We start from the raw sequence: 25,475 nt of genomic DNA, 5'->3' as shown, positions 1-25,475 counted from the left end.
TATGAACTGTGCAATAATTTGGTCAAATGGATGGACCTATGTAGGTACAGTTTATTATGAAACGTGTCTATCATACCAAGGTCTGAGGTTATATCTTATTGTTTTGTTCGCCTGGTATCGACAAAAGCTTTATGAATCATTGAAAAATTATTATTAATTTTTATTATGGATGGTAGTGCAATAAGATTTGTATTACATTTTTTCATTTAAAAAATATTTGTAAATAACGCAACCTATAAACAATTTGTTGTTCTTCATTATATTTTGTATCTGAGAAGTGTGTACTGCACATGGTAACATTGAAACCATTTACATGAGAATTCTGATTGCATCCTTCCCATTTTGGAAAAAGGACGAGAGTATCTCTTATGGTTAGTGATGGCAGCCCATCAGGGAAGAAAACGTTTTCTTTGGCTGCGTCAGCCAAATAGATTACGGTAGGTAGGCGATCCCAGCAGTTGAAAGCCTGCGGTAATCCAAATAAACCTAGACTGAACCCCCTTTTTACAATCATTTAAATTATTCGAGGTTATATTACGGTATAAGGACGACCCCATATCCTATTTGACCAAAGTGAATGTATGGCAAATTAATTTCTCGCCACACACGTGAATCAATACTTTCAACTGGGCTGTTTAGCCTAGGCTAGGCCTAGCCCTAGCTACTTGGGGTAGAATGCAGAGTGAGGGGTCGCGGCTTACTTGGGGGTGTCCACGTAGGGCAAAGTTCCCAGGCTAGGTTAGGTTACCTTAAAAGCAAGTCAAAGTTATTGCAACAGTGGCCTTTTCTAGGCTACCATAGTCTGACCTTCCTTTAAACTAACCTTAACATCGTCATAGGCGTAGTGTGCCATGACCTGACTTGTCCAACTCAATTAGTGTATTGCCTCATAGGCTAGGTAGCTGAGCCTGTATTTCCACTTCTACTTTTCTATTTTGGTAATGGTATGATACATTCTTGCTACCAAGCATATTTGTGTCTCCTGTATTCCTTACATTTATCAGATATGATGGAACCCCAATTTGGAAACCAAGTTTTATTTTGCATGAGGAATTTTAGGGAAAGCCTTCCATGAGTCACATGGCTCACACCACTGCCAGTGATTTTTTGTAATTTGTGTGTTGGTATAAAATTATAAAATTGTAGAATAGGCTAATTGCATTCATTATTTCCAGCAAATTAGTCTGTGAGTTCCTAAGGTGGATGTAAAACATCAGTGGCCTCCAGGAAAGTGTGGAAGAAATGATGTCTCATTACAACTTTTTTTTTGTTTAAAAATGATGAGCCACAATGCTTTACATCAATAAACCCTGTGAGGGGTAAATAAATTAGCTCAGTTGTCTGGTAAAACTACTTAATAACAGCGAATAAGACAATACTGAAATTCTTAGAACTGAATCTCAGCCTAAATAAATTGTTGATAACCACTGTCATTCTTACCCTGATACATGCCTCTGATATGATCATAATTAAGAAGTTTAAGTTCTGGGCAATATCAGCCTACTGTTGCCAGGTCATGCATGATATGAGGTGTATCATTAGGTGGAATAGATCTAAAATTGGAACCTTGTGCAGTAATGACAAAACATATGATGGCCTCTAAAAATTAGGTCCTAGTAGTCTCAGATGAACAGTTGTACTTTTCATAAGCTCTGCTATAACAGTTTGTAAATGATATTTGGAAACCTTAAGCAAATTATCCACAATTAGACAGACTAGTGACTAAGGCTACTCATAACAGAAACACTACTAACAGCTTAATTTGCACAAAAGTTAAGAACTTTATTGTCCTTGACCAATACGTTGAAGCTAATGATGGTATATGTAATATATACCTATAGTGCTGATATCAGATGTCAGTGTGTATATGCAGAGTTTAACTAATTGCACTGTCAGTAGGCTATAAAGTCTTTTAATGCTAATTGATCTAATTGAAAACTACAAAGAAGCTTGTCAGTACCAGAATATGCAGAGGAAACACTTTCTCCAACACTTCCCCTTTTCTGTATGGGAAAATGCTTGTATGATATGGAGATCATAATTGAAGTACAACACAATTTATTCAATGCACCAATCCACCAATGAAAGGGGAGAACTCAGCTAGATAAACAGTGATTCAAGGCAAAACTAAGTTAAAGCATGAATGCATTTTCATAATGAAACTTTGAAATTTTTTGGTCTAGTGGGGCTAGTTGGCTACATTAATGATATACTGTAACTAGATTCTTCTCGATGCTATTTACCATTAATTTTCATTATAATTCTGAATAAAACACTATATACCAGCAGCCCAGGTAGAGACTGAATGAAATACCGTAGTGAGTCATGAATGAACAAGTATCAGAGTTTGAAACCTGAACCATGAATATGTCCTTGTATCCATAGTGTACTGTACTTTGAAATTCTGTGATCTCAGGATAGTTTATAGACATTAAGTTATAATAAACATTTGTCCATGCTATAGAATTAATTTCATTATATATATTAAGTACTATTGTCCCAGCTTATCTTTGTTTTAGGGGTGCCTTTGCAGAATAAAAGAATCAAATTAGCTATATCTGGACCAGTGTACCAAAACAAAACAATAGCTAGGGCATTTATTAGGCCTGTGTAATAAGTACTGCACACAGTATAGTATAATGTTACTGTTAGTGTTAATTACTTGGATTTTTATGGTGTCAAGGTACTGGAATAAAAGGTTTTAAAACTTAATGAGCAGAAATAAGTCAGTTTAGCTATTTAGTACCCTCAGAATCAAAGAAATGTCATGGTCTGTGAATTGCACTTACACCAGTGGTCAAAAATGCATAGATTATGTGGTGAACAATTGGAAAATACATAGGTTATGTGTAATCAGTAACGGCATACAACAAAATTATAAAACACTGAGAGTGACAGGGGCAATTACAGGGATGCATTTTGATTTAATGTATTCTAGGCTGTTGGGTCCCTTGACATCCAACTTAACCAGACGTAGAGTGCTATAAATCATTGAGTAACCAGCCTGACTTAAGCTAATCTGACATAAGGTGCTGTGTCTTACCTAACAGGAGGAGTGGGGTAGCCTTGCAACTTAGCCTGATCTAGAGTTCTGCAAAACATAGAGGGAAATGAGGCATGCTTCCTAACCTAATTTAACTTCTAAAACCAGACTTATGGTGCCAGCTCCTACATAAACCTCTGGTTTCCCCTGCCTAACCTCACGGAGAGTATCGTCAATCATAAGAGTTAAATACAGTGATGTTTGCTGGCCCAGTCTTCTCTTACAGTACATAACCTAACCTAACCTAGGAAATGATAGGAACATTCTGACTTGTTTCTTAATATTTTCCAGTTGATTTCTTGGGCAACAGTTAAACTGCAGAGTTGGGACTTGACTTTGATGCTGTGTAGCCTCACCAAACCCCCTTAAAAGGGCTCATGGGGTCTGATGGTGCAGCCCAGTGCCAAAGTCAAGTCCCAACTTTGAGGGTTAATTGTCGCCTGAGAAATCAACTGTGCAAAATGATGGAGCAAGTCAGAAATATTCCCATTGTTTTCTAAATCCAAGCCCTGCTAGAGAAAGACCCCCCAAGACCATGTTTCTGTTAACCCTTGCTTCTTCTAAGTAGGCCAGTGAGCTTCATCCCCTGTAGGGTGGAGTTAATAATTTTAGCTGTTGGTCTTCTGTCAATCCTTGTTCTCAGGAGTTTGTTGCCTAAACCTAGTCTTCTGGAAAATGGGGCTCATCCTTGCCATCCTTTGCTATTCCTGCCTTGCCTGGTTTGGCTGGTTATTTTATGGGCTTATTTGGATAAAGGCACATGAGGTTTGAGCTCTTTCATCCTCCCTGGATTTTAAGTTCACTGAAGATCTGTGCCATCTTTAGAACTTGTTTGCAATATTATTTTCAAGATGGTACCCATAAGTCTTTCGATGTTTATTCGTTGGACCTGATCATTGCAGTGGGTCATGACCTTCATCCCTCTTGTATCTGGCATACATTATGATAAGTGTATCTTGTTGTACCTACTATCATACTTCATGCTTGTTTAGCATCTTTTCTAGAATTTTTTCTTGCATTACTGATCTACTGCTTTATGGAAGTTCTTACTATATAGTATTAGAAGTTACAAGAAGTCGCTGCACAGCCGACCCTTAATTTGTCCTTAGTTTATTGAGAGTAGAATCATTGCTGCATAGCCGATGCCAGTTGACCTAGATATAAAAAACTTAAAGTTATCAACATTTTGATCTGTCCCTTTCCTTTACCTGAAAGACATTTAAAGGGCACGGTCAAAAAGGGCGAGGATGAGAGGCTGAGGCCCACTCCCAGAAGCAGCTTAGCCAAACTAAGCTGCTGAAAACAACCATTCTAAAGACAGATTAAGCTGGCTAAATTGTCTTTCTGCAGGATACCTGGGAAGCTACAAGCAGATAGCCGGAACACCTGGAAAATGACACATCTTTTGCACACGGTCACCAGACTCGACAGATCTCTGCACACGGCCCATACTCGGCAGAGGTCTTAAAAAGGGACAGGACAGGAGAAATCTTTGCAGTTAGCCAGAGCAATCGACGCAGCTGTGAGAGAGGTGCTGAGAGGTCCTCTCCTTCCCCTGTCCACACCCAACTCCAGACTCAGTGCATCTCTACAGTCATCCTCGAATGGGTCGCCCAGGTGATAGTGCTGTCATATGTGTGATTGTCCTTCGTCATTCTTCACCCAGAGACCGCTTCCCCTAAAGGTAAAGTACGAGGAAGACTTTCAGTCGGGCTAATAGCTGCCATTAGAGGTGTTTATTGGGCCAGTATTCTACCTCTATCCTTGTGCCATTTTATTCAGTGCTACTGCCAATGTTCTGTGTTCCAGTGTAGTGTTCTGTTTCATTCCTCGGAGTCCTTGACACCATCAGTGCAGCCTCAAGTCATTGTATGTGTATATATTCCTTTTACTGGCATGTAATGTTTTCTCTCTATTGCAGAGGGCCTTTTGTAGCTCATCTTGACTGTGCCTCTGCCATCATTCAAGACTTCAGTAGAAAGATTTTCAGAGTTGCAAGCCTCCTAATAATTCATATTTAACCATTTTTTCCATTGTTTTTGTAAATATAATACTATTTAACCAAAGTGTTTACATAACATTCCTCATGAGTAGAGCCTAAGCTCAAGTGAATCAACTCCCCATTTTTCTTTCTTTTTGATTTCTTAATGTAAAGTCAGATCTCCAAGGCCATCTCCTGAAAAAATCCATTGCCAGCCTTTAAACCATTCTACCAAATCTAGAGATCAGGAAATACATAAAAATAGCCTAAGTTATGTGCTACTATTTATACCTTTGAATGATGGACTTCTTGTATTATGGTGTTATCTTTTGAATGTTTCATGGTCATTGTCCTTCCTCTTGAATTGCAGTTCAGCCTATTTTTTGATGAAGTGGGTTGTTTGAACAAACAATAATTTTACAATAAAACTTTTCATGACCTTTTCCTTTATAGATTGAGGTTAGCACAGAAGTGTGAGGAAAGAACTTCCAATACAAAGAGTATAATATTTATCTTCTTTGTGTAGGAAATTGTGATGTACTTGGGGAAATGGTGTTTGTGTACAGAGAAATGTTTGGTATGTATGCAATATGTGTCACATATTTCAAACAACTGCTAGCTTTGCATTCCATCTTGAGTAGGAACTAATGTCAACTGAAATGATAATTCTTGTGTGCACCTTAGTGTTTGGAAGGCACTGTAAACTGATAATGTAACAATAGGCCTTTTGATCTTGCAACATGGGATGTACTCTCTACAGTACACGGGGCAGTTCTAAGTACAGTACATTGAGAGCGTTCTTATCTGATGTAACTGCTTTGAGATGATTGGTATCTACAGCGTAAATTGCCTAATACCTGAACAGTAACATTAATATTCCAATAAGAAATACAGTTTGATGTATGATATTTACTTTGCGATTGGTCATTCTGGAAGTCAGACCGACTGTAAAAGTGATTATGACTGTATTCCACTATTGAAAATTGAAAAAGAGCTGTGAACGACTATATTTACAAAAAGTAACTTTGTCAGAATAAGAGAGTTCATCTGCAAACAGTGAAATTGTTCCTAAAAGCTTAAAAATTTAGTAAATATTTTGGGCAAATAGAAAGTAGATGAGGCAGTAGGCATAAAGGACGATATTGAGAAGGAAGCAATGTTCAGTATTTTTTTTATATTGATTAACTCCAATGTATGTTTACCAACCTAAACAAAACTGAATCTTTTGTGGATTTTAGTAGAAACTTATTTTTCATGAAAAAGATGATTTCACTGATAAGGAAGTATTTAATACTGACTGATTTTGTAACATGAAAGTCCCCAAAACAGCTTGGACTTTATCATTTGCCCAAGAGGCTCCAAAATTTTTCCTAGTATATTTACTCTGACAGAGCTTACAAAATTCAAAGTAAACTGGGTTACTAAATACAAACTTCATTTAGTCAATGATCTGGAATGGATTGCATTTTCATTGACTACTGGTAAGTCAAAATTTATTCAGATTGAGAATCACATATGTACTGTGTCTAAGGATGAAGGGATTTGCTGTTTAGTACATTATTTAAGGTTGAAGCTGAGGTATGCGAGCCATGAAGGATGTCCATCACTATGCACTATCTTGCTAATGGATATTTTTAGATTTCCAAAACTCATTTTTAATTATTTAATGATTAGGTCCATTTGGATCTCCAGTTGGATGGAGTGTGGACGAGCCATTATAAGCCTCCCTCCAATAAAGTAGCTCGCATTTACCAAGTTGAGAGGTTTTTCATGTATGTACTCTCAAAATTTAAAGGAATTTTTGTGTTTTATAAGTACAACCTTTTAATTTTATTCGGCATATCACCAGCCTTACCAATTAGAAATACTTCATATCTTTAGCTCACAGAAGCTTCAGATAACAGATAATGATGCTGAGGCTTTCCTTAGCAGTAGAATACAGAACTGTGAGAAAATATAATGCTGCTGCTTTTCAAGAATAAGTCCATCTCTTCACTGATTGTTGTGCAATGTGGTATACTCAAGTGAAATATGAGGTATGCTCAGTACTTTGACACAAAAATAATAATTTTAAATTTTGTATTAGATGCCAACTTGTAAAACTTACAGGTTTTATGCAATAAAATGAAATCTTAAACAGATTTTATATACTGTATACTATACTGTACAATACAGTACTGCATTTTTACCAAGGCCATTCTGATTGGTATGGTAGAATTATTACTAAGAACTGTTGCTTAATGGTTGAAGGATATGACATTTTTGATAAATCAGATCCTTGTAGTTTTATGACATACATTTAAAAAAAAAAATAAGTTGAGTGTTCATTAAGTATGAGATATGACTTATGTTTATACTGATCATTTTCCTTTATTTTCAGGAACTGCTTTGCAGTCTGATGAGTGGAGCTTTCTTCCAGGGGCATAAAAGCAAGTCAGCAATGAAGTATGGAAATATCTTGAATAACTGTTTAATACTCTGGACATTATAAATAATATTTGTAGTAAGGTTAGTTGCTTAGCCTTTTGGTATTTGTAAGTAGAGGAGTAGAATTCATTATTAAGTTATGGATCCTCGAGAAGCATTTCAGATTTTACAGCCAGCAAGTATTGCTGTTGCTCGTGACCATAGTGTTGATAGTGTACGAGCCCTTTGCCATGCAATTGAGCAAGTTTTGGCAGCTGAAAAGAATTCACAAATTGATGTTGGTTCAAGTTGCATCAGTCAGATGAAGGAGTATCTTGTGTTTCCACTTTTTATAATTTTGAAGAGTGGCAAGAAATTGTCTTGGACTATGCAAGAAGAATTGGTCAGGTGTATGCTTATTGTTTTGCGCCAATCTGATATAGATGATTTTAGTTTTTTCCAAAATATTTTCACTGAGCTTTTCATTCTTCTCACTAACAAGAGTGATCCTCAAAAAGGAAATAACCTTAGTGAAGAGTGTAAGCAGTTGGTATTGACTACCATTACAACAGTCATTCATCATAGCACTGACAAAGTGCTGGAGAAAATTATTAGTAATGACTTTAGACCTCAGCTTGGTCATGCTGTGTTTGTCTGCCTGAAACTAGCACAAGAAGAGAAGAACCGTAACTTAAGAATAGAGGCTATAGTCTGTTTATCAGCCCTAGGCCAAAAGAAATTCTTTACAAATATTTCTGAGGCTAAACAAGATAATCTTAGTAGCACTTTCACAAATTTTCTTCCTGGCATTGTAACAGGGTTAGCAAAAATTGCTAATGGTGATGAAAAACAGGGCCATAAGATTACATGTGCTGCTATAGATGCTTGGGTTTACTTTGTTGTGTTAGTCATGAGAGATGATTTCTTAAAAGAAAAAGTGTCAAATTTGGAAGAGAATGAAACAGTCACAGAACTTAGGAATAAGCTATTTAAAGTGGAAAACTTGAACAATAAAACAAAAAACTCTACTGAAAAGAAAAGTAAATTTTATATTCCTGGACCAGATGAAGAAAGTTCTTCGAAGTTGCCCAGTGTAGACATAAATAGAAAGTGGGTACATGAAACTGCAGGGAAACTGATCATATTAATTCAGTCCATGATAAAATTGGTAAATCACTCCCACTGGAAAGTGAGATTATCTCTTATTCAGTTTGCAGAAAAACTTATCTGCAGATGCCACAGGTCCCTTACTGGTGCAGTTGTATTAGCTTTACAAGTGATCATAACACTGAGAAGTGATGATATTGTCGATGTGGGAACATCTGCCCAGAATTCTCTGTTATCTGTGATGAATGTTATTGGATATGAAAATCAGCGCTCGTCAATTCAGAAGGGTATGTATGAATTGCTTGAGGAGCATGTGTATGCACTTTGTACTCAGTTACCAACCATTTTCAAGCAAGAAGATGATTATAAGACATTGACCAGTGTACGTCAGCTTTTGGGATGTCTTGAAGTTTTAGGTGTGAGGATTTCTAAATTGATGACTTGGCCAACCCACTCTCTCCGTCTACTGAGGTCACTTCGTTATGGCCTTGCACTTGATGTAGGGGACTCGGATCTTCTTCTTGAGAGGACAAGTGCTGAGGATCCCTTCAGTGTTTTAACCATTAAACCATCTCTTGGCCGGAGCTTCAAGTATTTCCAGGACATACGTATATTTGAATCCATTGCTTCATCTTGCAAGTTAATTGGTTATCATTGTGATATCACAGTAGTGTCAGACCTATGCTTGGAACTGTTACAAGAATCTCAGTCGAGGAAAGAAGCACTTATTGTGTTTACGCTCATCTTGCAAGGGAGAGATAAAAGCAAGTGCAAAGACACAGATGGTGACAGTATGTCATTAGTGGAAAATGAAAAAGTTGTTCAGAGTATTTTAGATGTGTTGATTAGTTTGGAAATATTTGATGTTCCTCTGTCTGTTATTACTGGAAAAGCATCAAGTAGAATCCAGGAAGATCAGATAACAGTTGATACATTGGTCCCTGTCAACAGACAAGAGAATATATCAGTTGATATGGTTAAGAGCAATATTGTACTTGTTGCAAATGCTTTAAATTTGATAAGTGCTGCATCCCTAATGATTGGAAAGGATTTTGAAATATTTTTGAGTACTATTTTGTGCTCTGTGATGGAAAAAGCTGGAGAGAGTAATGTTTTGATTAGTTTTACAGGGCACAACACTCTTGCTGCAATTGCTAAAGCTTGTGAGTTTGGAGATGTAGCACAATTAATTGAAAAGAGTGTCCATCACTATTGGTATCCCTTGTCTATGAAGCTGAAGCGGTTACTTCAGTACCCTTCTGCGCCACTTGTACTTCAGGTATGTCTAGAATATGCAAATATTGATGTTATTGCTTTCACTGAAGAATTAGTACAAGATGTTTTAATATCTCTTGATTCTTATCACAGTGAACAAGCTTTGCCTTTACTGAGAGTGTTGCTAGTTTACATCATGGCAGTAATTAGGTATGAAGCAAAATCAACTGTTACGGAAGTCCATGGTGGTACAGAAGTAAAATCAGTTGGAGAGGGTGGTTCTGTAAGTGTAACTGTTGATGAAAATTCCAAATCAGAGGGATTGGCATTCTTTTTGAGAGACTATCATGCTAAACAATTACAAGTTAAGGAAAATTTAGAAAAAGAGGAAAAGGAAGAACCTTTGGAAGAGGGGGATATTGCAAGAGGTTTTAGTAAAGGTGAAGGTGAAAATAAAGGTGATGATGTAGTTGAAGTTAGTCAACCAGAAGAAAACAAAACTGAAGCACCAATGTATGTTAAACATGTTGTGGAAGTTCTTGAAAAGTGCTCTCACTTGTTATATGTTCAGGACAGGAAGCTCAAGTTATTAATCTTAGAAGTAATAAGGGCTGGCTCTGATGCCTTGGCAAAATGGGAAAATGAGAGACTGCCAGTGTTCCACAAGCTTTGGAAGCCTCTTGTGCTTCGATTAAAGGATGTTGACTTCATTGTAATGATGCGTTCATTTGATGTTTTAACTGTGATGGCTGTTAGCAGTGGGGACTTTTTAAGACGTCGTATAGTTAAAGAAATTTTCCCTGTTATTTTCTCATTTTTGAAAAGTCAAGGATCTGTAAGTTTGAGTAAGACAAAGGATAGTGGTTATTATATGACAGCAGGATACCGAGCTCAGCATTCTGTGTTGAAACATTTACCAAACTTATTGAAGGCATTAAACTTGGGAGTTTTAGAGACCAGTGAACTTTTGAATGCTATGATGATTTACTTAGACACCCGACAACCACAGAAACTTCTTGACTCTGCCATAGTAGTTTTTAAGAAGGTTGTAAAGACTCATCCTCAGCATGTATGGCTGGTATTGGCCTATCAGCAGCCACCGGTACGAATTTTACCCCCATCACCTTGTTTAGGTGCTGTCCACATCAGAAGTATGCCTCGAGTACAGTTACCAGATGAAATTGTTGAGTTGTATAGACAATTGTCATGAGTGATGAATTATTAAAGTTCTGTATTATTATCTAGGATTTGTTCCATTTGTATGTAAATAATAATAGTGATCATGTAATAGGTGTGATGTATTCAACATTTACCCTTGTGTCACAAATTGTAATACGGTTCATCATTTTGTATGGAAAGCTTTATACATATCCAACTACTGTACTACCTTCTTTTAAGAAGATTTGCTGAAATTGACTTCCTTTGGAAGTTCTTTGACCCTCTTTAAAACAGATTGTTGGAGCCAGCTCTGTGAACACTAATTTTGTAGGCTGTTTGGTTTAGTTAAAATGCTGCACGACATTGATAATTTCATAATGACTTTCTACAAGTTAAAATTTAATACTTTTTGTTGAATTAGGTTTAGTAAATTATATCATTGTTATGAAGTGAAATAACAAAGCCAATTAGTTGAAATTTCAAATGGTTATTGGGATGTGATGATGATTCACATAGGAAATATTGAAGGTTTAGCTGGTACAGATGTATCACAAGACAGGTTATTAAGCATTTTGGGCTGGACCCATTTGCCATTTGAAGTTCTGTTATTGCTTTAAATGTGTTATCATTGCATTCTTGCATGACACTACATCTGCTGTTGTCTCAGAATTTCATTTTTTTTCTTCATAAAGGTAGCCTAAGGATAACAATGAATTACTGGTGTATGTTTTGTTTTGTTTTGTTTTTGTATATTTACCTGGAATATTTACTGGGCAGTGTAGCAAATAATTTTGAAAATGTAGCTACAAAATAAGAGGTGAACAGTTTATGATAAACTTACTGTAGTTGCATGACTCCTGGATTAGCTCAAATTCTCTGTTCAACTTTATGAAAGGTTTATGAACGACGTGTTGCTGCAAGGAAAGATTTTTCTGTTAGTAGGTTTATGGGGTACTCCTTTGTCCATGTATAAATGGGAAGTTAGAAATAGGGGCTTGTACAGTATCTGTTTAGAGTGTTTTACAAGACATATACCCATATATTTGGACACTGGAGGTTTGTTACATTTTAGCATTATGGTGGATGTTACATTTGGTTTTGAGAGGCTTAAAGAGCTGATTTTCATGGTTGGGTAATTGTGTGTACCATGCAAAGAATACTTTATAAGCTTATGAGATGTATTAACCTAGTCCCTAAAGGCTTGTCCTGAGAGAGTTGAGAATGTTAACTTGGTGGTTTGGTTAAGATATACTGTATATATGTTTATAATAATGATGATTTACTTAGTGGAGACTGTTTGCAAATCTTCACAACTGGAATTAGTATATCATAGAAATGCTAGATTATTTGTACATATTGTATTTTATTATGCAGATTTCTTATGTTTTACATACGTACTTCATCTGTCCTTGCTGACTTGCCATGAAATTGAATGGATGAATACTGTAATGAAGAGTAACTAAAAGGTCAGAATGTACAACATACAGTAAATTCTTTTGATGCCGTTTATAGATTGATAATAAAAACAGAACAGAAACGTTTATGAAGGCTTGGGAAATTGTGGGGAGAGAAAGTTGATAAATTAAAACTTAGCCTGATGGGAGTTCCAAAAGAGTGGAGAGAACTCTTTTCATGTCTAACCCCTTACAGAAAAAAGGCAGATGTAAAAACATTTATGATGATGATGAGGAACAAGATAAAGTCATACATGAATGCTGATGCTCGTGGTAATGAGGCTAGTTTCAGACTTGTAATTTGAGCTAATTAGCTAGTTTGCTGGCTGTAAAGATTTCTTAAGGTAGTATATATGTTCAAGGAATAAGCTTAGCTTTATGTCTTTTACAAGAATAATATCAAAGCTATTCAGCAATGTCTTTTGTCCATGTTACATTCATTATGTGAATAATTTTTATGAGAAAAGCATTCTCCTGGAATATTTTTTCCTCACACTACTTGTGGATGTGGAGTCCAATTACAAGCTACTTTAGCAACACATTTAGCAGCACAGTGTGAGATTTTAAGAATTTATCTCTCACATTGTTGGCTTTTGAATCCCTGATAACTGAATTTTATTCCTGTTTCAAAGAAGCTTGTAGGTAGTGAAAGTACTGTACTTTAGTGGGTGGTAAAGTATAATTTACAGATACTTTTTCTTACTTTTTTTGCACGTATGATGCTGAAATGACTTTTATCTTTCAGTATTGCTTTCAGTTAACAAGCGTCTGACAGAGTGGCTTGAAAGCTCAGTTCCTTCTTGCCATAAATGTGCTATTCACCACCTACACAATTATGGTTTGCATTCGGCTGTTAACACACATATGAGTTTTGAAACATTTTAATTATATTTTAATATAGAAATAGTATTTTTAAATTGGAGAACTTGCCTCCTAACCACATTTGTTGACAATGAATTTCTGGAATGTATAAGTTAGTGACATTTTTGCTCAGATGCCAGTTAAGGAAAATCAAACTCCAATTAATAGCCCAGTTAACTTTATATTTCAGTGTTGAAACAAGCCTCTTTTCCAAGTAGTATGGCTATACACCCTAGGAAAAACTGGTTTCTTTTCTGTAATGTGTCGAAATTATCCTTTCAAGCCCCTTTAGGGTGCAACTGCTGCTCTCTCATGAAGCAAACACTAAAATGTTTACGATGAACCGAAAGTGCTGTAGCCTGTCTTGAGGGAAATGACGGGAAACTTGAGACTTGCCTTGCTCTTATCATGTCTTGTTTTCTTTGCCATCCCTGAGCTGCTGCCTAAAAGATTGGCTCCAGCTTCCAAATGTTTGTACACACGCCAGGACAAAATTGGATGTTACATCACCTCATCCAGTTCAGCCAACCTGGAATTCTCTTGAAGAAATAGATTATGTAAAACTTCTATGAAAACCAAAATTGACATGCATTTAAATTGAGTGAATATATGGGAATTTCTACTAACAAATCACTTGACTGATATATTCTCAAAATTAAGCATGCATATAAAATTAATGTCTTTAACTAAAGCTCCAGATTTTTACTTTAAATGAAAATGCTTACCTAATCTCAGAACCATAGTAAAGAAGATGTTATTAGGGGGAACTTCAATAACAAAATATTCATCACATAATTTATACTTTGACAACAGTATACTTGCATACTAAGGTAATCAGCATTTCACATGAAGGTAGCTATACATGTCTATTTTTCAATGTCTGCGTTAACTGTTAACAGCATTTTATTTTTTCCTCCCAACCACATTCCACATCATGCATGTCCTTGGTATATGCATCCAGTTTTCTTTTTCAGAATGCACAAGGGTAGATGTAGACACTTGTGCCTAAGTATTTAGCCCTTGACATGTAATTTAACAAAATTCTCTGGTTTTACAAGTGAATCTTGACTCTCATTAAACACTATAGAAATTGAGCTCTTGTTGCAGTAGTTTAAGGTTTTAGTTTGACTTTTTTAGTGAATTTAATGCTGAATACAAATTTATTTATGGGAAAGATGGATTAGCTGGCATTAAAGGTTTTGCATTACTCACAGTTAAGTCTGTAAGTTTGCTGTGTGGTGCTATTTTTCTTAGTCCCTCAGTTGTGGCAAGATATGTTCCCAGTTTTCTGCAAAATTGTTTACAGTATTTATATTTGTTTGTCTTGTATATACTTTTCTGGCAATGCTGTATGGCCAGTATAGCAAGTGAGATATGATATTGAAAATACTGTGTACTTTGGAAAAGTGATAGCTTTCTGCATTGATATTTTGTATAATAAATTGTTATATTTTTGCTACAAAGTTGTTTTCTTTCGCAGAACCTTATATTGTTACCATAAAGTTTACATTGAAATTAGAAGTATTTTAATAGTTATGTAATCTTTATAAAGACAGTTGGATAGTTCTTGGAAATTTCATTGCTTCTTCTTGTATTAGATATTCAAGGTTAATTTTCTCCTTATGGTGAGCATATTTTATTTGGAATTGTGGCAAGAGGTACTGTAATTCTTTGTTTAAGTTTCATAGAGAAAGCTTTTATATTTTAAGTTTCTTATGGCATATGTTTATCATTGTGGTTACTGTTTAAAAAAACCCTATATTTTACCTATGTTTGAAATTTAAAATCATATGCATTTATTTTTACACCTTAGGTTATTTTTAAGTACTTTATTGTAAGAATTGTCAAAATTTATATATGTCCTAACATAGGCAATGCTCATGTTTCTCTTTATGTTGTTTTGCTAGACAAGATAATTATATTAATTATAAGGTTCCCAAATCTTAAATCTGTCTTAATTGAGAAGGAAGGATCTGTGGCTGAACTGGTATCTCACAAGCCTGTTATATGCAATCCTTCCTGTACTCTGTAGTATGTGCTGCCTTGTTAAGGGGGCTGATACCATATTACAGCTTTTGCTGATGATCTGAAGTGGAGATTCTTGTTTTTATGTGGCATTCCTGGATATGGGAGTAGCCCCACTTCGATGTTAGTGTTCCATGGTACCTTAATCCTTGACAGCAAGAGTTTCTGTGATTGACAGTAGCAGGACCTGATGTTCCACAGGCTAAAAGGTTTTCCTTCTCTAGTCCTGGCATAATTTACAAAAGTATCTACATGGTTCCATGTTCCACAGGTTGTCCACTGATGGTTACTTTTGATTGATGATGAAGCCACCAAAATACTATTTCTCTTTCTTGTTGTGGATGCTGGCCAACATACAGTGCGGTCGAGTCATGGGTTTAGAGGAAGGAAGTATCCAAGATCATATTACAATACCTCTCTCCATCTCTGCTTTGCTGATTTTACAGGCATGAGAGGCCCAGTGACCTTGTTTAATGCAGCTCTGTTGTCCTCAGGCTTTTCCTGCTGATGGAGCAGGTGGGGCCTTGAGCTAGACCACAGTAATCCAAGACAGGTCATTAAGGTCTTTGGAGAAGTAGTAAAATGCTAAAAAAATATCAAGTGAGAATTTTGTGTTGACTTCTTTTTACTTATAGAACTTTTCTTATGTCATCCAGACATCATTTCAAACATGTCTCACTTGTTTGCCTGGTTGGGTTCTACAAGCAGTCTATGAAACAAAACAATTGTCATGCTTTACTCTCATGATTTCTACAATGTCTTTAGTAAACTCATGTTGAGTTTCTGAAAGTCTTGGTCCCTGACACTACAGTTTCATTTTTTGTTCTAAAAAAAAGTGTACCTTAGTTTAACCAGACCACCGAGGTGATTAACAGCTCTCCTACGGCTGGCCCGAAGGATTAGGTTTATTTTACGTGGCTAAGAACCAATTGGTTACCTAGCAATGGGACCTACAGCTTATTGTGGAATCCGAACCACATTATAGCGAGAAATAAATTTCTGTCACCAGAGATAAATTCCTCTAATTCTTCATTGGTCGGTCGGAGAATCGAATTCGGGGCCAGCAGAGTGCTAACTGAGAATGGTACCTACCCGTCCAATGAGGACTGTAGTTTTTGTTCTGGTTCACTCAGGTACTCATCTGACATATTCATCCTCTTAAGTACCTGCCATTGATGTTCAAAGAGCCTTGTTTCCTGACGTCTTGTAATTCCAAGATCTCTTATGGACTCATGTATTTTTTTGCTACAGTCTGGGATTTAGACTCAGTCTTATATGTTATCGGTGGGGTTTTGATGCAAAAAAATATTTTAGAACTTAAAATAGGTATTTTCATACAAACCCATTAATTCATATAATAAGTGCTGGCATCCTGTCTCCATCAAGCTTGTGTCTTCTTGGGCTATACAAAATATAGGTACAACTGGGTGTTATTCATTCTTTCATCCTCCTCCTATAAGTTGTTTGTTTCTCGTTCAAAGCCTTTTTTGAAAAATAGTATTAAGTTATTTAGTCATAGTCAGGAGAAAAATATTACTAAGATTGTGAGTAATACAAATGACAAATGGCTATTCCAGAAGACTGATGCGGTCCTAGAAATGGAAAAATTTTGATGGGTATTAAGTAAATTTCCTTCTGTCAACAAGTTATCTTTACAGTAGTTTGTGGATTGTTATAGGTGCAAAAGCTCCTTCTTCAGTAGGATTTTAATAATTCAATTGACATAGATGCATTTAGAATAGCTTATCATGATTTTCACTTTCATTATCTGTCCTGATGCGTAGTTGTTCGATTACTGTAATGTAGTGATAACTAAAAATTGTTAAGTGTTTTTTAAAATGGCAACTTCCAACTCTTTGTAGCCAGTGACAGGTTCTGTTATTGAAAATTTTTTAACCATAAGCCCTCTGTTACCATTGTTCAGAAGATACTGGTTTATTCTGAAAATCCTTCAGTTGTTGGAGACATGGATTTCCATTGTATGAGACATGGATTTCCATTTTATTTTCTGAATCACAAGTATAATTTTGGTTTTGTAGCTTCCAGACCATCACTGCGCATACCTGCCTAGAGCATAAACGTAATCAGTGGAACCCTTTTATTATAGTAGCAGAGGGTCATTATTTTCCTCTTATTCCCTGATCATGTTTGGAATATGGTCCAAAACTGTTTTAAGACAAAATTTTATTGTTTGCTATAACTTCCTAGCTATTGGTATGCATATTTTCTTTATAAAATACCAATATTAGTGGTGGTGTTAACATTATTGTTTTATGCACATAATTTATAATTCCAGGAAGATGTAGTACAGGTTAATTTTGTATTTCTTACTAAAGTACTACCCATGGGATTTGCAGATTCAATCTTCCCCATGTGCTACTATGTTCTTTGTTTTTTAAGCTCTTCGTTGGGCGAGTTGGTAGAGCTGTGGACTAGCACTCGCTAGGCCTGAGTGCGAGTCTCCGGCCAGCTGATGAAGTGTTAGAGGAATTTAGTTCCGGTGATCGAAATTCATTTCTCGCTAAAATGTGGTTCGGATTCCACAGTAAGCTGTAGGTCCCGTTGCTAAGTAACCAATTGGTTCTTAGCCATGTAAAATAAGTCTAATCCTTCAGGCCAGCCCTAGGAGAGCTGTTTATCAGCTCAGTGGTCTGGTAAAACTAAGGTATACTTATGAATGCTTTAGTTTTGGATTCCTGACATCTGCTGACTTTTATTTGGAGAAAGACTTGAAACTGTTGTTTATCTGACTAGGTAGTGCAATCTTATTCATTCTTATTTGTTGGTTCAAAGCTAGGGAATGTGAGGCCACATTTAGACTATTTAGACAAGAGTAGGATATTATATATACTGACTTGATTATTTTACTTTCTGTAAACAGTTTTAATTTTTTTAACTCCATAATTTGGTAACATTTAAGTCCTGTTGCCCATTAAAGCTAACTAACTACTAGTTTCTCTCCATTGTCTGTTCCTTGTCTGCAAGTATTTTTGCATTTCTGTCAAAAGTTGGATAACTGATGTATGAGGGTTTCAAGTTGTGTGTCCTGATGTAATGTCTTAATGTCCCCAGTGTTTGCTTGTTGTGAAATATGTTCTTTGGTTTTTATGTGGTGAGATATATATATTTTAACAAACTTTTATCTTGCAAAATGTTACTATCTTATCACTAATGCTTGTGTTTGCTCAGTATGAATAATGAGCAAGTGATACAAGAAGTGAGCAAGTGAAAATGGTTAAGCCACAATTTGCTTTACATTGCTATGTTTGGATCTAGTCACTATGACCCATCCATAAAATCCGGGGTCAGTAAGATATATCCACTCAGTAACAGACATGAAAAAGCACATTTTCCTGAAAACTGGGTGATCATGTGATGGAAAAATATTTCAGATATTTCAGGTTACTACTTTTGTTACAGAAATTACTGGATATTGAACTATTCTCTGTTTGTTTTTAATACTATAATAATTTTTTTGCCTGTTAAAACTGTGGAGTATTCAAGATGCTACAGTTACTTTTAGTTGTTTTACATTTTTTAGGCTGTAGGTGGTAGTGACAAGGAATGGAAAGACTGAAGTTAATGTATGGCATTGGTAAGTAGGAGTATCTCTATTTATTGATATTGTTTTCTTCGCCATCAAAAATTGCCATCATGTTTTTGTGTATATGTGCAGCAGTGGCAATTATTTACTCAAAAATTCTGTAAGTAAACCATATATATACAGGCAGTCTCTGGTTTTTGACGGGTTCTGTTTTACGCCGTGTCGTAAACTGAAAATTGTCGAAATCGTCAAAAATCCTAAGAAAATCATACTTTTAATGGTTGTATTGAAAACGTTAAACTGCATTTTATTGAGTTTTTCATAAAAAGCCTCCAAATTTGATTATTCTGCGGTTTGAGCCATATTTCTTGTCAGATCGATTATCGACGTCGTAACCCCTGAACATGCGCCAGAACCGGAAATAATTTCTGATGAATATATTTGGCGTCATAACCTCGAATGTAAATGGCTTCGACCACGTCGTAAACTGTGGACTGCCTATTGATTGAAATATTTCAGTCTTGATCACCAGTGAATGGACGGTTGGCAGCGTTATAAGGGTACAGTATTTATGGAATGGAATATGCAGGTGTGGAAAATTGATGTTGGTGGGATGGGAAATGGCAGTTGTTTTATGATGAAGGTCGAAACCGTTGTTTTGGTCATCATTAAGCTTATACCTTGTTAAATCTGTCTGAACCAAGTCTTCCTGATCATTTGTATGGCTATTAATCTTCATGAGATGGATCTACTAGTCTCCTTGGTGTAAATTTCATGACGGTTGTGCATATTATAAACACTGGCATCTGCTTTGCTTTTGTTTTAATATACATTATTGAGTGAACGACTGATGAATTTAGGTTAGTGAAAAATGAGTTGATTGTCATTTTGAGGTGTTCAGTCCTTTTTTAATGTTTTTCAGTGTAGGAAGCTTTATTTTATTGTTAAAAGTCTGTTATATGTGGGACTTTTTGTAGTGTATTTTGTTTGCTTTATTGATAGTCTCTAAGTATCACATTATATGCAGGGTAGAGTAAATGGGTTTGCTGGGTTGATGAATTGTATCAAGTTCTTTTTCCAGATACTATACTCATAGTGAGCAACTGTGAATGTTTATGTTATGATTGTGAGATTAAGTTCATCTTATATTTCATAGGTAGCAGACTGAAATCTTTTTTTGCCAATTTGGCATTTTCAGATGACTACTTAATTACAGTCTAGATTAACATTTTGTTTCATTGTGCAAAGTGAAATTTTTAGGCTAACATCCTGTGATCAGTCTCTTCTGTAGGTAAAATAAGAGATGTAGGTTAAATTTATATAGAAAGGTGTTTCATTGTAATGATTGCTTTATGCAAAAAGCTTTCCATGTCTTTCGGGAGAGGTGCTTGCCATGCTTCTTGCAAAAAGGAAATTACCTATGGGATAGGCTAAGACTTTGGGTTGACACATCTTGCAAAAGAGAGATTTCTTGTCTGAAGTGAAGGAATTTTCTCACCTCCTTTTTATAAAACAAGTTTTGATATAGGAAAAAACTTATTTTTGTAGCGCTGTGAGTCTCAAAGTTTATGCAGGCTTCCCTAATAGGAAATTCAGCTTGTTGTACTTTCTGTACTGCTAGCAGTGGTTATATGGACTGCCTTGACTGAGTCAGCTCATGCAGGCTTCTCTGTTAGGAAAAACTGTTACCCACTACTTTCTATATTTCAGGCAGGTGATGATATGACTGCCTTGGCCCATCCCAGTTTATGCAGAAGCCCTGATAGGAAATTTAGTTGCTGCTGTACTTTCTATACTGCCAGGCAGTGAAGATATGACTGCCTTTGCTCATCAGTTCATGCAGGCTTCCTTGATGGGAAAATTCTGCTTGCAGTACTTTCAGAATTCCTGAGGAAATCATGAACAGTATCAAGGATGACCCCATGAGAGTGTAACTCCTTTGAGGACTCACTACTGAGCATCAGCATATCAGAGATGCTATCCATGATTCCCAAAAGGAATTCAAGTCTGTCCTGGTTATGGAATCAGGTGTGATGTGTAAAAATTTCTCATCCCTTAAACTAGAGGATTGAGAGGCTGCAACAGTCTGCCCAGGCAGAGACAGGTTTGTCACCAAAAGTCTTATGTCATGAAACAGGGCAAAAAACCCTAAGCCCAAAAGAAGTTGAATCAATTACCTAGATCCCACTGAAATCAGAATGGGTAACAGGGAGACAGCCACTGACTTCCAAAGCTCCCGACTAGTAACATTAATAAGACCAGGTCAGACAGTAAACCTCAATCGAATGTAGTACAGGCACCAATATCTGCCCTGAGAATAATACTGATAATCCTTGAACACTTAGTGTTCATCCTTTCACAAGATGGAAAATACCTCATTAATGAAAGGAAAACTGATTGAAGTTGAGCAGCAGGAATTTGGGACAGTGGCCTTCCCATTACTGAATGGTGCTTGGTCCCCCTTCAATAGGGAAATTCAGAAACTGTTGAAGGAGATGGTTATCCTGCCTAATAATAATATACCAATGAAAGCCAAATAGAAACAAACCATATTAACAAAAGCAGAGAAGCAAATTTTCTCAGTTTAATGGAAAATATAGTGCAACAACAATTTTAGAACCAATAACCTTTCTGGGAGGCATCAGCCTTCTGTCTCTTCACTTTGAAACAATTAGTCGTGTGAAGGCACGGAATTTCAGAATTTTGTGATGGCTGGAAAAACGAGAATATATGGCAGAAATAGTCATTTCTCCACACCTAGTATCTGATAGTGCTAAAGGAATGAGCAACATTGTCTCCCTTATGAGAAGAAAAAACATTGAACGTTGAGGAAGAGTAGCAGCTACACTATCAAAAATAGGACTTAAAGGAAATCTCGCTGCCAGTAAGTTATTAAAAAGTTTTTGGAATACCTTACAAGCCCAGAATGGAGGAAGAGAAAAAAAACTCTTACGATTATGGCTAGTTATGTTTCTAATATATATATCAGACAGTAAATAACATATTTGACACTAAAACTTACATTGAACAATTGTAAACTTAGCTGAGAACAGCACATATGATTAATGTTTTATTATGCTTTTGATATGTATATCAGACAACACTAACATCAGTGACTTTAAACTCATAACTAGCAATAATTATTGTAAATTTAGTATAGAACTTATAAGTGAACAATAAAGATAAAAAGCTAATCAGAATCTGTACTTGGTATTGGCTAGACCTGCTGGTTTATCTCTTCCATCTTCTTACTCATACAACAAATGGGTGGGCCATATGTGGCAAATAATAAATGAGTTTTGTCATTATGAGCGTGCTTATAATTATACCCATAATCCAGAAATACAGGGTGGTTGTAGTCAGACTAAGCCTTGGTGGGGGATTGACTACTTTGAAAATAAATAGGGCAAGGAACATTGGTGGGAGACTGACTATTTGAAAATAAATAGGGCAAGGAACATTGGTGGGAGACTGACTACTTTGAAAATAAATAGGGAAGGGTTCAGGAGGACTGACTACCCAAGGTTCCATATCAAAGCAGATTAATTCTCATCAGTTGTAGACCCACACCATGATAACTGTTCTGCAGTAATACAACACCAACTCAAGATCATTGGCATTAATGAAATGTCATAAGGTTGAGTTAAACTCAGGTTTCGAGCATTGGTGCCTATTAAGTAAAGTAGTTTCATCATGTTTGTCAAATGCATCATCATCAGGTCATTCATGCAGACTGTTTATATTATTATTATTCAGAAGATGAAACCTATTCTTATGGAACAAGCCTGAGAGGCCATTGGCTTGAAATTCAACTTCGTGCAAGAAGTAAGAGGAGTTAAAGGGAAATACTGAAAGAGAGATCACTCATTTATTAAAAAAAAGAATAAATCAGTAAAGTAACAAATAGATAAATATGTGTTGAAATGCAAGGAGAATAGTATTGGGTAGTAATGCACTGCACCTTTGTTTGAATCCTGAACTTCAATTGCCGACATCCTCTGGGAGGCTGTTCCACAGTCCAACAGTGTGAGGAATAAAGGATTTCTGGAACTGAGAAATTGACAGCAAGGCACATTTACTGCATATTGGTGCTGCTGTTATACTGAAGAAGTGAGAGAGGTAGTACAAAAATAAAAGTTTTCACAAAACTTTTGGTGAGTACCCAGTCATGCAGAGACAGTGCAGGGTGTGATGATTGAGAGAGAGGAAAGTCTGCAGTGTTTTCTATCTTTTTTACTGGCTTGTGGGGCTTAGCTAGTAGTATGTCCAAGGCATATTGCAATGGTATGCTGGAAATCAAGTAGCTAAATTTATGGAGAAGAATTTTTGCCACTAAAAGGTCCTTTCACTCTTAAGTTCCTTCATCTAGTGCTGTGTCAAAGTTAGCAGTCATAGATGAAAAAAGTAATATTCACGAAAGTTTGTGCATTTGAGTCTCCCTTGTCTTCAAAAGCTTCAAAACTGGTTATCATCATACTTGTGGAAGTTCAAGGTTTGTAATATCTGTATTTAACTTTTCATTAGTTTTTTATATAGTATAGTGTCGTGCTGTTGACTATGTTAAATTTTTTTAGGTGAGGTAGGTAGCAAGCAGTGGTGCCTTTCAGCATTTTCTTTTATAAACATCTTCAAGGCTTGGGAAAGAGTTTGAGGCTTCCCTTCCACATAGGTGTCATAGTCTGTGTCAGTCTTAGCAGGTGAAGAGAGATGCAAGTGGTAGGTTTTGTCGATTGTTCTTGGGGTTGCAATCCACTGAGTTTTCATCCATTCCGTTCCTTTGTTCCCCTTCTGTTTCCAACCTTGTTCTTGCTAGCTGGCTCCCAGACATGATTTTTATTTGTAGAAGGAACAAACTAGAATCCTGTGTCAAGGTTCTAACTGGACCATGAGAAGGAACAAACTAGAATCCTGTGTCAAGGTTCTAACTGACCAGTTCTCTCATGCAAAGTCTGTAATTTCCAAAATTTAAATAAAATTGTTTGGTGTTTGGCTCAGTTTAGCTCTTTGTCCATCCTGTGCATAAATAATAAGTAAAACTTGGCTTTCTGGTAAGAACCTAAGAATGCTGTCATAAAGGTGAATTGGGTTGGTTCTCAAGAACTCCAGTGATGTGTTAGACAAAGTTGTTAGCTTTAATTGCTCATACACACGGAGAACAAGAAGCTCTTGGGTTATCTAAGAAGCTGTTGTTTTTAATAATTTTATGACCTTTATAACCCCTTTTATTCCTTTTACTATACCTCCATTTATATTCTCTTTCTTCATCTTACTCCACCCTCTCCTAATAATTGTTTCCTAGATTATTTCCAACCCCAGAACTACCTCAAGGTCCCAGCATGTCTTTGGCCTAAATTTTATATTCCAGCTTGTATTTATTCTTGGAGTATCCATTTTTTATTCTTTATTCCAGTGATGCTTACTGAATTATACCATAGTCAGATTACTCAGCTAACTGCTAGCAGTTACCAGATTGCAAATCACCTCCACTGCAAAATTACTAAGAAAGACCACGACCCACATTTCCCTGATGCAGAATCTGCAGGTTCCAACCCAAGAAAATGATAAGCTTTACTTTGATTTGTTCTGTGTTTACTGTAGTTCTGAGGAATTGTGCAGTCTAGCATCAAGGCAGGAAAGATGACAGAATCAGTATAGTAGTTTGTCTTGGGAATACTAGTGGCACTAAAGTCCGTCTAGTTTGAAGCTAACTTCAGCAACATAAGCAACAAGACAAGTACTAAACAGGATGTATGATATTAAGAATCTGAGTTTTCATTTCAGTTTAACACAGTTTTCAAAAGAACACATAACTGTTTAATTTTCACCCAAAGTAAACAATTTTATTCCTATTCTTTTGTCTTTTCATTTCAAACACTAGTCTTTCAAAACAGATCAGACTTCTATTGCAAAGTCCTTGGGTTTCATATAAATTTCAGAAGAAATACTTTGTGATAATTGCACAATTTTTCTGCGAGTTTAGAATCTTTTCAGGAAATATCACATTTATCATTATTTTTATTTTTCAATTCTTTTTGGACCTTTCTTTTTACTAACTGTTTGTTACTTTTCTTTCTGTCCAGTTAATGTATCATCTAAGTTTCATCAACCTTATATGTATTATGTTTTGTTTAATCTTGTTCTTTATGACACAAGACAAAGGGATGGTAGGAATACAGTTCTTTATGACACCAAGACAAAGGAATGAGTAGGAATACAAGAGAATGACTGCAAAGACATATATTGTAATCACAGTTTTCAGTTTATGAAAAAAATGATAAATTGGATTAAAGGAGGAAGGTGATTGAATATACAACTACATTACATTGGGAAACAGTGTTAAAAAACTAAATTATTGGATTTCATCAGTCATCATTATAGCATCCAAAGCTGCATGACACAATGGGTCATAAGTAAATTCTCTCATGCATGCCTATTGTGCTTTATCTTCCACAAATCTCCACTCATTCCCTGCTGCCTTTCTTATACAGTAGTTCATGTCCAAGTAGATTTGGGTCTCCCAGCTCACCTGTTACTTATAGGAGCCCAGCTGATGCTATCAGTATTTTTCTCCCAGGGGTTGTGAGAAGGACATGCCCAAGCCATCTCTATGTCCCTATCATATATATATATATATATATGTGTATACATTATATATATTTACATATATAAATACATATATAT

The 25,475-nt window shown here is 36.0% G+C and overlaps 1 protein-coding gene across 1 annotated transcript; it reads left to right on the top strand.

Moving 5' to 3' along the window:
• Window positions 1-243: 243 nt before the first annotated feature.
• On the top strand, window positions 244-14,688 carry Tti1 (Telo2 interacting protein 1). Its single transcript, XM_067107850.1, has 2 exons — window positions 244-437; window positions 7,405-14,688. The coding sequence occupies exon 2, from the start codon at window positions 7,591-7,593 to the stop codon at window positions 10,960-10,962; it is 3,372 nt and encodes a 1,123-aa protein (XP_066963951.1). The 5' UTR covers window positions 244-437; window positions 7,405-7,590; the 3' UTR covers window positions 10,963-14,688.
• The last annotated feature ends 10,787 nt before the right edge of the window (window positions 14,689-25,475 follow it).

This window comes from Macrobrachium rosenbergii, chromosome 8 (genome assembly GCF_040412425.1).
Source record: "Macrobrachium rosenbergii isolate ZJJX-2024 chromosome 8, ASM4041242v1, whole genome shotgun sequence".
In the NCBI taxonomy this organism is placed as follows: domain Eukaryota; kingdom Metazoa; phylum Arthropoda; class Malacostraca; order Decapoda; family Palaemonidae; genus Macrobrachium; species Macrobrachium rosenbergii.
Note: the sequence above shows the minus strand (reverse complement) of the source record. Positions and strands in the feature narration are given on the sequence as shown.

Bases quoted from the DNA above. Each gene is read 5' to 3' on its own strand.
- Tti1 (XM_067107850.1), top strand. From the start codon at position 7,591: ATGGATCCTCGAGAAGCATTTCAGATTTTACAGCCAGCAAGTATTGCT.